Source organism: Vollenhovia emeryi, unplaced genomic scaffold, assembly GCF_000949405.1.
Source record: "Vollenhovia emeryi isolate VEMERY1.0 unplaced genomic scaffold, V.emery_V1.0 DF939215.1, whole genome shotgun sequence".
Classification (NCBI taxonomy): Eukaryota; Metazoa; Arthropoda; class Insecta; order Hymenoptera; family Formicidae; genus Vollenhovia; species Vollenhovia emeryi.
In genome coordinates, this window is record NW_011967151.1 from 370,528 (window position 1) to 384,216 (window position 13,689).

At 48.3% G+C, this 13,689-nt stretch overlaps 1 protein-coding gene across 2 annotated transcripts in view; it reads right to left on the bottom strand.

Annotated features, from left to right (window-relative positions):
* LOC105560981 (fasciclin-1) overlaps nucleotides 1-13,689 on the bottom strand; it is a 274,172-nt gene that overhangs the window by 95,947 nt on the left and 164,536 nt on the right. For both annotated transcript variants that reach the window (XM_012010571.1, XM_012010572.1), the window contains exon 2: nucleotides 9,342-9,477. In XM_012010571.1, the coding sequence (XP_011865961.1) occupies nucleotides 9,342-9,477 (136 nt within the window). The remainder of the gene's footprint in view (nucleotides 1-9,341; nucleotides 9,478-13,689) is intronic.

A 13,689-nucleotide genomic window follows, 5' to 3' on the forward strand; every position in this document is an offset into this window, starting at 1 on the left:
ACCCCCCGAGACGAGTTTCTATATCCGGCTGCGACACCCCTTCTCGTCAAAGCCCGCGGCGCTCTCGCGATTGCAATGAAGAAAATGTTTGCGCGAAGGAAACAAGGAATTAAGGGGGGCGGCGCCGCTTTATGCGAAAACTCCCTCCCGTCGCGCATGCAAGTCGCCTTGGGCGAGAAGAGGGAAGATTGCTCCGACTCGGCACGACAGAATAAAATTTTATTCTGATAAGGGGGACGAAGAGAATTTTTAATATCTCTATATACATCTCTCTAGATTATCCGAATACTTTCGGATTTTGGCATCTTCGAATTATATGTGAGCCAGCCGCCATTCTTACGATAGCCATATAGGCTTCTTATGTCATGTCCCTTATATCGTCCCAGGTACCTACTCCTTTTATTTATCCTTTTAATCCCCCTGCTCCATTCGACGAGCGCGTCGGAGATTTTATTTATATTGCCACTCGTTATTGCCGTTGCGCGCCATCGGGACGCGCGGAAGAGGGTTCGGTGGCCTTCATTAGGTCTTCTTCGCGTCTAATCCAACTTGAATGCCGGTGTCGTGGGGTGGAGGCGGGGATGTGCTTCCCGCACGATACCCCTGGGTATTTTGCAGTTATCCTAGACACGGAGAGCACCCCCGAGTCGCGCGCTGACGGATAAGAGTCGTTCGCGCGCGCGCGCGCGCGCACTCTCCGTTTCGTTGCTTGATTAATTGAACAGCCCAGGAATGACCCGGCGTGCCGCCACGACCGACCTTTTCAGCGAGTGTGTTAAGGCGGATGCTTCGGCGAGCGTGAAAAAACGACGGTCCCGAGTTATCAGCGCGGTCGAGCGTCCGCGCCGTATCAGCGCCGGTGATAATAAATGCGCGAGCAGATTTCTGTCGCGAAAATGTAGCCAATTTATTTCCGTTGTCGCGATACGAACGCGGCCTTCGTACGCGGATGCGATGGTATCGTCGTCGACTGCGGGCAAAAAGCTCGGAAAAAAGCTTTAGCATAATTACGCCGCGCAAAGCGCGAGTCGTCGCGGGCGAAAATGCAATTGTTTTCTTGCGCATATTCAAAGCAATTCAGGTGGTACCAGACCTGATTCGTTCACTTTTATTTATTCGACTCTTTTAAATTCGCTATAACTTTCCTAGTTTTTGTTGACGCTGCAATCGGAAGTCAACGGATGAATAACAGCTACAGCTAGAACTTGTTAACCCTAGGACACGAACGTTGGCGTCTCCCTAACGCACCGACGAAGAATTTTCATATTTTTTTTCAAAAAGGGTTGCCGCTTCTATTTTTAACAATTTTTAATTTGCTCGAAACCAATTTCTAACAGTTGTAAACTAGAGGCTTAAACAAGAAACCAATGATATGTAATTTTTAAACGATCTACACCGGCCAATGTTTTTATTTAAAAAAAAAACACTACAACGTTTCCGTCCCGAATGTGGACCCTTTTCAAGTACTCTGTTCACACAATTATTAATGATCTAATATCGTTTGTTTTTCCAATATCACTATACTAGTAAGATATCAGAAATAAAATATATTATTTTATTAATTAAATGAGAGCTTAAGACTAATTTTTGAAACATTAAGCTATTATGCTTAAAGCATAAAGTGCCTATCCCTACATATATGATATTATGAGTTCGCTACCACGGACACATGAACCCATTCTGTTTCGGCATAAATCAAAATGTTCAGTCAACTTTAGATTGCACTTGAAAAGTACCCGATAAAGGGGTCGAAACGTCGTGACTAAAATAAACATAATTTTTGCCAGGTTGGTCGATTTGAAAGAAAAATTCCCCTTGGTTAATCAGACTAAGATTGTGTCTGAAGACGCATCATCGTTTGAATCTTATTAGTACAGCAGAAAATAATTGCGCTTATACGAACAGAGAGCAAGTTATCAACGAGGACGAATTTTTCGCGACGCAGCCCGCGAATTTCGGCGGCGCTCGCTCCGGTTGGTCGGTTAGTTCATTATAACGTAAAATAACGCGGCCGCGTCTGTAACAACCGACATTAGATGCGAAAGCAATTAGGAAGAAGTTTACGGGTGGCGCGTCGTCCCGCGTAGCGCGCGTTCCACCCGGAAAGATTTTAATTACAATCTGTAAACGCGGCGAACGGTCGGTCCGTTGCATTTAAGTCCCGTTTCATTATCGCGTCAGGCTCGAACGTAACTTTTTAACCGCCCTGGCATTTATATGACATAATTAAGATTTTTCTGACACGACCCGGCAACGTCCCGCTGCGACGGCTATACTTTTTTCACGCCGCGGTCCCCCGTCATCGTGACGAGTTCTCGCGTTTTTCACCCGACGCGAATCCTCGCATCTGAAAAATTATTACACGAGACGATTCATCCCGCGGCCTTATCTTAATTGGTTTAAACTCGGCCACCCCGCCACGAGAAGCAGATTGGAATTTCTGGTGGCGCATGCACGATTATGCCGGAAGCGTGCACGCGATAAAACGTTGCGGAATTAAACGAGATTAAAATCTGTAGGATTACCGCCACATCAAAGCCGGCCCTTTCTTTTTACTGAATCTGCGTACATTGAAATCTGTCGCAATTTTAATCTCTCCCTTTAACGAGTGTACGCGGAAAAAGCGGCACGATGTACTAACAAATATTATGAAAAGTACAACGATACACAATTACGTGTGTGAGGAGCTTTTTGTCATTAAGTGCCAGATGCGCCCCTACGCACGTACATACACGCCTCATAGTGGACAGATCAAAAGACGAGGATTGAAAATGCAAGATTAACGCGACATTCACGGCGCACGAAGGATTTCGATCAACGGCGTTGGGGAGAGAAGTATATTTCATTAATCCAATTTAATCGCGCGGTCCTCGAAGAACGATTATCGGGGCGATCTATTCGGAAATCAAGCGCGTCTCCCTCTCCTCGAAACGCACGCTCCTTCCGTATTAATTCTCACAACCGACACTCCCCCGTGATTCAATAACAGGCCAGTAATAAACTCGATCACCGGGAGGAAACGGCGAGGTCTCTCATCCTCGAGCACTCGCGGATTCTGCAGTCTCCGACAAGACAAACGAACGCCGCCCCTTCCTGGCCTGTGGCTACGGGATGTGTCGCAGACGCCCGAGCGGCTTGTTCTCCGGCACGTAGAGTACAGTGTAACCAACCCCCTCACCTGCTCGCGGGGACTCGCTCAAAGTTGTCGGCAGACACACCCGCGCACACATACAATTTGGACCCTGTCGTCCGCCGCCACCGCCATGCCCGGACTATACAGCGTCTTTAAGTTTCGCACAAAGACCGGAGGAGCAGTTAAGTTACCTAGAAGCCAGAGTTCGCACCGTCCTCCTTTGTCATGCCTCCCCCCTGACCTACCCGCCCGACAGTGCAAGCCTCTCCGCCTCTCTTCGGCTCTTCCTCGCTCGCTCCCCGCGACTTGGCTGTCCCCAAGGCGACCGAGTCTTTAACTTTCCGCGACTAAATTTACCGGCGGTCGAAATACCCGCCATTGTCACCGCCACGTGTCACGGGCCGGATGGAAACCACCGGGTATCCTTGGATCCGTCTAGCTCGAGATATTGAATCGCGGATTTACGGTATTCTCAATCGTTTCAAGCCGTACACTCTTAATAGCGAACAATATGTTATTCTTTGCAGATAGTGGGGTGCGGGTTTCAATAAGAAAAATTCTATAGACGGTACGCAAATTTGCGAGTGGGAACGCAGAATCTCCTGTCGCGAGATGCCGGGGATCGATTTGAAATTTGTCCCGCTTTCTTTCTTTCTTTCTTTCTTTCTTCTTTATTCCGATCAGATTTCAATTTTTACCAGAGGAGAGTCTTGCGAGATTCAACGCTATCACTTGGCCGAACGTGCGGTACGTGGAAATGTCCCCTGTTAACCTCGCGCGACTTCACCAACGCGCCGTTTTGCAGGGCATTATCTCGCCACAAATGTAACTTTACGGACGGCGAGCGAATGGCGCGCGCAGGCACTACTGCGAGTCGCAACTGTGGCTGACCTGCACCCCTTAACTCTTTGCCTGACCGTCCACGTATTTAATAGGATAATGCCTGGCGGTTGCTTGGCTGTTGCAACTCGCTTGTCCCTGCAGTCGTGCCTGTATTACCCGTCCGCTACCATCCATCTCACATTCTCTCGCGTGCATTTGTCGTTGCAAAGCCGCTTTCGTCCAGATCTCAGGATAAGGTCTAACTAAAGCGATTCGGGCCGCCCCAGGGCCCAGGCTAATTTTTTTTATTGAGCCATTTCAATATACACGGCGAAATTCTCTTAAAAAATCGACCAAACTGGCATACAAAGTGATATACAGGATGTCCCATTTTAACTTGGACAGTAAAACATCTGAAAAACGAAGCCCAGCAAACAAAAATGATTCAGACAAAAGTTGTATGATTTCAAGGGGGACATAATATGGTACCATTGGTTTGACCTTGAATAGTTGCTTGAAGGTCACGCGAAGGTCACCTTCAATTTTTTTACTGGAACCCCTTATTGTTTATTATACTATCTTATTCTGCTAATTAATATGAACAACTTTTGTCCGAAACATTTTTGATTTGTCTATTATTCTTCTAGATATTCAAGACAAAATTTATAACTTTTTCAATGTTTAGCTCATGATATCTCGATGAGTCTGTGGCAGCAAATTCATAATGTCACATATGCCTCGGTAGTCGGTGGATTTTAACAGCGATGTCAATGTCTAAAATTTCTCGAGCAGCAACCTACGTTAGCGGATCTCGAAATCTCAATACACTTCAACTCGGAAGTTATCCTCGCGCGAGATAGTTTGCACGAGGATCCTGAAAGTCTCGTTAGAAACGGCGAATTAAAAGGCCGGGAGAATGTAAGACGCGGATTCCGTACGAAAAAGATTTCGCCCGGCCTACCTAATCGGAGAATAAGATCTCATTAAAACGCTTCGCCCCCGAGATTCGGCTCGGGATGAGAAATTGCGTGGGACGAACGAGGACGGGAGGGAGCGCACGTTCGGGCGAGAAGTGAAATGATAAATTAAACCGACCGCGGTAACGCTCGGCCGCAAAACAAGGCGGGTTAAGCTGCGGAATTATGAAAGTTCCAAGACTAATTGTGAAACTTTTCGCGACGTACAAAATTGCCGCAGACTCGCGCGGGACGATGGGAGACGGACGCGGGGTCAGTCCTCTCGTTGCCGCTCGAGGTGAAGTGCCGCGAGATGGGCGCCGACTTGACGAGATAAAGAGAGCTCCCGCTCCCCCCTCCCCCCCCCCCGGGCTACCCCTCGGCACTCGGGAAGAAATAAAGGGGACGGAATCACAGCTTCGACCTCTCGAGTTCTCCATTCGTCTGAATTTCGCGCGAAAGCAGGGAGCCGAATCGCGCGTTTGTCCGAAGTTACTGCCGAGTAAATTGCGCCCCAAAGTCAATTCGCCATGATTTGACTTGAGTTTATTACCACAAGCTGACGAAAGAGTGCATAAAGAGTGTCTAAAACGCGCGGGAGCTGAAGCGGGGATTTAAAAGCGCCAGAAACTTAAACGCCTAACAAGCTCCCGGTGCAAATATCTTGGAGCGCGAGATTCTAGTCCCGAAAGTAAGATCTGTAACGACGGTTGTAAGAGCGTGCGGTAAAGACACCGCATTTTTTTTTCTTTCGGGAGCGAGGAGGAGGTGGCCAAGTTATTTGTCTTCCACTCATCGCCTCCGATAAATAATCTCGAGTTGCAAATCGGTGCAGTCTGCCGCGTCACGCGGGCATAACTATCGCCGTCGCTTTCCCGAGGAAATCCCAAGCCGACGTCCTTTATTTACCGCGCATCACGACGGCGGCGGAGCGAGGGGGAGGATAATGTAATTCTTGACAATCTCTTTCAAGACGCGTCTCGTAAAAAGTCTTTTGCACGCGGTAATCTCGTTCGAGCTGTTTGCTCTCCAATACGTCGCTCCGTAGACAAAGAGAAAAAAAAAGGAGAGGAGAAAAGGATAAGACGCAGCGATTCGACGAGGAATAAAAGTAGCGGCCTGTCATCGGCCACGCTCTCCTCCCCCGCCTTCTCCCCGTCGTCGTTGCAGCCCCGCGCGGAAAAAAAAACGCCCCGGGCCGAATAACATTGATCCGGCGGCGGCGGCTCGTGTCAACGGAGTCGACGACCTTACGACCTTTGATTATTTAGTTCGAACGGTTTCCACGGGATGGTCCCCGAGGTAATTCGGGGCAACTCGCGACGGTGTCCCCCCTTCCCCTCCCCACAGGAGGGCGGACTTAAAGAATAAGTTACGCCGGAATACATCGTTGATAGCGCGTTATTATACTTTTATCGTGGCCGAACGTAGCTGTCCCGCGAGAAGAAATTTCTCGAAGATTAATAGATCATAACCGGAGCCCTCCCCCCCTTTCCGGACGAAGAACGTTTGAACGAAGTTTTATCGCAGTGCGCAAAATGCAGATTGCTATCATTTCTACGATTCTTATACAATATTATCGTACGCGGAGTCGTTGACAAAAGCGAGCCCTCGGTCCAATGATTTCTGGCGAGAAGCGCCCTCCTCTTTTTCTCTTAAGGGGGTGCAGGAATGATTCTGCACTTTTCGCGTTTGAAACTGTCAACTCACGAAAACATTTGTATAATATACAAATTGTGTGGCTTTTGCGTACGGACCGACAGTGTTCCACTATTCAGATTAAGTGAAAGAACAGCATGGTATCATTGAAATTAAGTTTAGGAGCCTAACAAGAAGTCTATTCGAAGGAATAAGTTATAGGTTAGGTAACCTATAACTTATTCGAGTGAATAGACTTCTTGTCGGTTCGTACACAAATTACAAGGCTCACGCGTACAGCTCTAAAGTGTTCCACTAATCGGACTAAATCAGAGAACAACATGGTGTCATTGGAATTGAGTTTAGAAGCCTAACAAAAAATCTATTCACTCGAATAAGTTGTAGGTTACATTCGAGCGAACAGATTTTTTGTTAGGCTTCTAAACTTAATTTCAATGATACCATGCTGTTCTTTCACTTAATCTGAATAGTGGGACACTGTCGGTCTGTACACAAAAGCCACATAATTTGTATATTAGACAAATGTTTTCACGAATTGACAGTTCTAGGCGCAAAAGGTGTGAAAAGTGCAGAATCACTCCAGCATCCCCTTAAACTCGACGATTCTCCGTGCATCCTTGCTTTGACGGATACGCGGCAACGACCGTCACTCGGCAGGTTCGCCGCAAAGCTCGCGTAATATTGCTACCCCGTCGTGCACTATGAAACGCTCGTTCCCCGGCGCGAGGGCCCGCGCGCGGCTTAGCCGCGTAAATCGGATTAATTATTTCCCGGCGTGGCCGGTTGCGGCCCAAGGCACGGCCTTTTCTTATCGCCGGGTTTAACGTAAGCACTTGGAGCCCGCACGCGGGCGGTGCGGGCGGCCGCTCTACGTGTGGGATGTGTTTGCCTTCGGGGTCTTCGTCAAGATCGATGGCGTCGTGCCACGGCGCGGCGCCGATGCGACTATCCGTGTAAGTGTGGCCGCCATGCCATCCCGCCGCGCGGTAGCGCAAACATTGCACGTCGAAATTACACACCGCGCGACATCGCAAACACGGGACGCGGACGCGAAGACGACGCGGAGGCGAGGCGGAGGCGAGACGTACGAGGGTGCGCCTAACGAGGCCCGTCGTCGCGTTTACCATAACCCGCTAAGGATAATAAGGATTTTGATTGAGCAGGTTGTTTGCCGCGTCCCCATTGATTAAAGACGATCTTGCGATACGCTTCTCACGGTGCGGGCAGGCACGCATGCTTCTTTGAGCTCGCCCAGCTCGTTAGAATCTAAACTCTTTCTGAAAACTCTGATTAAAGCCGAATAGAAACGGCGCTGAAAATATTTCGCCGTCGATGAATGCTATTTTCAGCGCTTCTGTATTTTTTTACTCGACGCCGACAGTTTGTCCCGTCGAGATTGAAATTCGCGTATTCATGCGTTTAGATACTTCGCCGACGGATATATCCGAATAATATCCGAATGCTAAAAAGGGATCTATTTCTGCGATTTTCCCCGGAACGGGAACAATTTCGCGAGAATGCGACTGCCGCGCGAGCGCGCGCGCGCGCGCACGAGCGTGCTTCGATTTCCGCCTGGCGCACGATAAAGTGCAACAGGATGCATTAACGCGAACGAATTCTGACGCGTTGGCTCGCTGACGCAGTGCGATATTAGTCAGCCACGCTCAATCGCAATAACGCCAACCACCCCCTTTCCCACCCCTTTCTATCAGGATCTACACCGATGGACGGCCGAACCTGGTCGTAAATGCGGATACGTCGATAACGGATTGCCGGCCACCGCCGCCGCCACCACCACCCTGTTATGCTCGCGGCCATCGAAGAAGCTCTGAATTACGAAAGCGCGTAAGCGTCCGGCGCATACCGAACGCGCCTTCCGGTCCGACGCGACTGCAAAGCCGCGACGGATGCATTACGGATGCATGCGCGCGCCAGCCTGGCCGCGCTCGTCGAGATCAAAGGGCGAAATAGCGAAACCCGGCTCGGCGGAGTTAATGCATTCTGGCGCGCGAAAACTGGACGAAGAAAGGAAATAATGCAGATGCGGATGAGAGGCCGGGAGATGCGGTCTCCGCCAAACCGTGGAAATTGAGTTTCCACGGCCGTGCCGAGGACCTTCCCCGCGTCTCGTCCCGACGCGGCCTATCTCGCGGCATGCCGCGCGCTGCAACAGCGGAGACAATGAAATTTCCTCGATTGTGTCTGCTGATTTTGCAAACTCGTACTTTCCGCGCGGGGATTTAAATATCATATCGCGATAATTCCCCCCTCTGTCACGCATTACCAAAAGCTAGTTTGTGAAACGCGCCGCCAAATCTGTCTCCAGCTTTTCGTCACAGGTTTCGCAGTCCCGCGATTATTAATATGAAACCTTTCCTAGTACTAAATCGCCATCTTTTTAATGTCGCGAAACTCCCGCTTAACGAGATGAGTGACGATGTCTACGGGCCAGCTTCACAAACGTTAACTGCTAACCGAAGGTTAATCGAGTCTCTGTCTCTTCTTGGACAATAAGACGGAAAAAGATAGGGAGTTGACCGAACTCTGGTTAACAGTTAACCGACGTTTGTGAAACTGGCCCTATGTCTAAGGCCCGGTTTCGCCAACGTCGCTTAACTTTGAGCTTAGCTCAACTCGTTCTTTGTCCCTCCAGCTGTTACTTTGGAGACAAACATGAATTAAGCCGAGCTTAAAGTTGAACAACGTTGGGCCTAAACCTACTTAAATCCAACTTGGACCGTCGGATCGTACAAATGTTCTGTTCTACTCACACATGTGATACAAGACCAGATTCTTGAGGCTCCCATTGTACTTCTGGAACGCCCGATTGGTAGGCGCGAACACGGTCACGTGGCGATACGTGAGGGTGGTGTTGGCCACTTGACTCGCTTCCAGCAGCTGGTAGAACTGAAACAGAAAAGCGGAATATGGTTTCACAGTCCGTCCGATCTCTCTGCTAATCGGTGCCACCAATTAACGGGCGCGCGGTATACGGCAAAAAAAAACTGGGGGAAACGCTCGCGGCATTATACCCTGTGTGCGCGCGCCCTTGACAAAATCAAACAATCGCTCGCCCCGCTCAAAAGGGCCGGCTTGTAGGAGGTCGTTAAATTAATCATCGTCCCCGCATGATAAAGCAGGAAACGAGCCCGGAACGAGCGATCGATTCCGCTCTTCTGACGTCGGGGCTCTTACGCGAGCCCTTCTTCCGCGCGCACAGCGGAGAGAAAAAATCCATACCCAACGGGAAACATGCCCCGAGCAATTCGCGTCAACGGGGATTAAAGTCGTAGTTCACATCGAGTTGCAAGCTCGGGTTCGACGAGCACGCGCGCTAAAGCATTTAATCCGACGTGTCGGTTGAAATTTTCCGAGGACTTTCATCTCCCGCGGCGGTCGCGGCACAAAGGAACCTCGTTAGTTATCAATGCTTAATTAGCCGGATGTAAAGTCCGATCTACCGGCGGGGTATTACGAGTCACCCTCCCCCGCCGGTTTCGCCGGCTCCTCCTCTTTCCGTCGAGCATCGGCGTCGCCCGGGAATTAGGGGTAAAAAAAGCGTGTCGCGGGAAACCGAAAACCTACCGGGCTGTTTGCGACGTTGAACATTTGCGCGGCGCTTTCGCGTTTTTAGAATCTTGTTTTTCAAACTAATCAGAATTCTTCAATGTCGCCAGCGGTAATTAACGTCGGTGTTTTCTTTACCATACCTGGCATCTTTAATAATACAGAAAATTTATTGTGAAAAATATTACCTCAACCAAGGTTTGAACCTGGACCTTCCTACACTCTAGGCGGGCGTCTCACCAATTGGACCACCGAGGCGTATGATAATATTTGTCGCAATAACAGTATAAAGATGTTGTCTACGCGTATATTTTCGACTTTTGCAAACTGCGCGCCGATAAAGGCCATTCTACAATTGCGTAAACGTGGTTGTTATCGGTTGTATAGTATTGTAAAACACAGTTTTAAACTAGCATTTCCGATTGTAAAGCCTGTTGTAAGAGATGGCTGAACTTGATCTTTCACGACTACAACGATGTAGGACGTGAAAGCTAGCCAATCATTCACTTCAATTACGACGTATCTCACTCTATTGTATATTACTTTGATGTACAACACTTACTACTACTTCTACCCCTACAACCCTACAACTACGTTTACGCAATTGTAGAGTGGCCTTAAGGGTTGTCGGCCGTACGCAGAACTACCGAATAGGCGATTTTTCAGTTCTCCTGACCTTGTTTTTCAAAGTTTGCAATAAATGACTTTGTAATTACAACACAGCCACCCTTTTTGATTTGATATAATTATTACAGTGTAACGATGATTTATATTGTGCTCTAACAATATTGTAACGAGAACAAAACATTTTAATGTTTATTAAAATGTTTTGTTCTCGTTACAATATCGTTACGGTATAATAATTATTTGAATATTTAACACGCGCGCACGGGCAACATTTAAACATTTAACGATTTAATTCAGCGCCCGCGATATTTCGCGGTATTTATCCGAACGCGGGCGATTCGCCCCGGGAAAACGCGGAGAAACGAACTCGCTCGCGTTAGACGCGGAAAGTATGCCGGTATGATAAAAGCTGCGCCACCGCTGGCTTTGTCAATTTTATGACGCGTGTGGTATTCGAACAAGTTTTACCGCACAAAAGCGTCGCCGAGGCTTCCGATTCTCGTAAAACTCGGCGCGAGTATCGTAAAAACGCGATTATTTCGTCCCATTGCTCGAAACTCCCGCCGCTGCCGGGGAGAACTATGTCGGCACTCGGCTATAATAAACTGCTAAAGTTTCGTACGCGGGAGGCGTACCCCGCCGGTAATTTTTCCGCCGCGCGTACACCCCCGGCTCTAATACGCGCTCAATCTTTCAAGTCTTTCGAAAGACTTCGCCGGAGTTAATAGAGTAATTTCGCATTTTTATATTTCCCCGTTTCTGCGATCCACATTCAAATCGACCGGCATTTGATATTAAACGCGCTTGTTTTATTTAATGCCGAGCTCGCCCGCAATATCCTTTTTACAACTCGGGGAACAAAACTACTAATGCCCGTTTGGTCTTGACGAACAAGTAAGTGTCTTTTTTACCCAATGCCACTCTCTCGTTGATAAATTACGCAAGAGTTCGGAGCGCCGAGCTATACTCAGGGAAAAAAAGACAGTTAGCAACCCATTTTGGGGCCCACAATTAGCAATCGAATTATTTCGATTGTTCGTAACACTCTACTCTGGGAAAAATTTTGACCGTATCTTTTTTGTAGTTAAACAACTTAACATTTCGGTTAGTGCCTCTTAAGTGACAATGATCTTTGCGTTACTGAATATCGACGGAACTAATTGAGAGAATTGATTAGTATTACTTAAAAATCTCAGATATAGATAGAACAGCGATAATTGCGACTTTTAGTTACGCGGGGTAAAATTCGTAAAAGATTAGAGAATCGAAATAATTCGCTTACTAAGTGTGGGCCCCAAAATCGGTTGGTAACTGTCTTTTTCTTCCCAGGGTATGTAACGTCGGTCGTGAATCGGCTGCTAGATTTACGAAATGAAATTATTGAAGGCGTAAGTTTCCGCAAGGCCGTGGACGGCATTGTCGGAGGCGGGAAACTTTGTTACTACGGTCATATATGCTAATTAGTACACGGTGGGATAATTGGTAGGGAGATTCGGAGCAGGGTCTATTAGTTGCATCGGTCGGTCGGCGGTGCCGGCAGGAAATTTCTGATTAATTAGTGGAAGCTGTACGCGAGGGTGCGGTCCATTTAGCCTCTATATTCCGTGACGATCGACGTCGGCCGCGCGCGCGCGCGCGCGCAATTATAAATTAAGATCTCGAAAATGATTTCGCCCTCGGACTGTCGTTTACATTCGAGGGAGAGAGATATAACGAACGGATGAAATTCGCGAAGACGATAAGCAGGAAACCTTTCTTGTTTCATCCCGTGGACGATGGAGGGGGGCCAGTTCAATTCTCGTTAAGGATAACGGCGACGCGAGCCCAATTTGTGAAAAATAATGGTGAAACATGGTTGCGACCTCCTTTCTCCCCTTCTCGCCCCTTATCCTCGCGGCGCGCTCTCTTATCCCCTTTGCCTCCCTTTAACGAAGCTCTTGAGTAATGGAGACATGTCGTGACTCTCGGCAATTAATGCGAGTTGGTTCGTCGAGGCGAGCCCGGTAGACGGACGGGATTGGTCGGAGGTAGCAGACAAAAGGAGAAAGGGACAGGCGAAAACAGCCCTGCGGATAGAAAAAGGTTTCCAGCACGGTAATCGAGACATCGTGTTTCGCGTGCCGATTGTCTCGGTGGAGAAATTTTATCCAGTCGAGTATAACACCGAGCATTATAGTAACTTCGGAATTCGAGTTGCATAAACAAAAATTTCAGTTATTAAATAAAGTGCAGGTTATTAAAATCGTTAATTTTGCCACTCGGCTCCCTAGAACCGCTACACTTTCGTCCAGTCTGCTTTCTTAAACGCTTTGACAAGAGTCTTGATTCCTGAACGAGAACAGTCCTCCGTGACGGACCTCGACGGTCGAAATGAACTGCTCCAAACATTTCCATATGGATTCGCGCCGGGGCGTATTTATCAATTTTGCTGACGAGACTTTTAGTTCGCAGAAGCGGCGTTTAACGAGCACACGGCAGGATATTATGTATTATTAATGCGGGCAAATATTTCGCATTTGTAAACGTTCCGTTTTCGCAATTTCTGCTCGGCGAATAAAAACAATCGCGCGACGTCGCGGCGCGTTGATGGGTTAAACAGGAGATAAACGGATTCTATGAAGTGCGACCGCGTCGGGTCGGGAACCCAGAGCATCGGGACGAGTCGACTGTGGAAATTAAATTAAATCGCGCACCAAGATATATATTTTCTATTTTCTCTCCTCTCTCGCGCGCTCTCTCTCTCTCTCTTTGCTCCCTGGCGCCGTTTTATCGCATTACGTGCTTTCGAAATATCGCGCGCGATCAGAAGATAAATTTGCAGCGACGTTTGCCGTCCCGTAACAAACGCGATTTTGTTCTCGCGCTCTATTTTCCGAGGCTTGACATTTAGCGCGGTATCCGAGAACAGATCCCGAAGAATCTGCA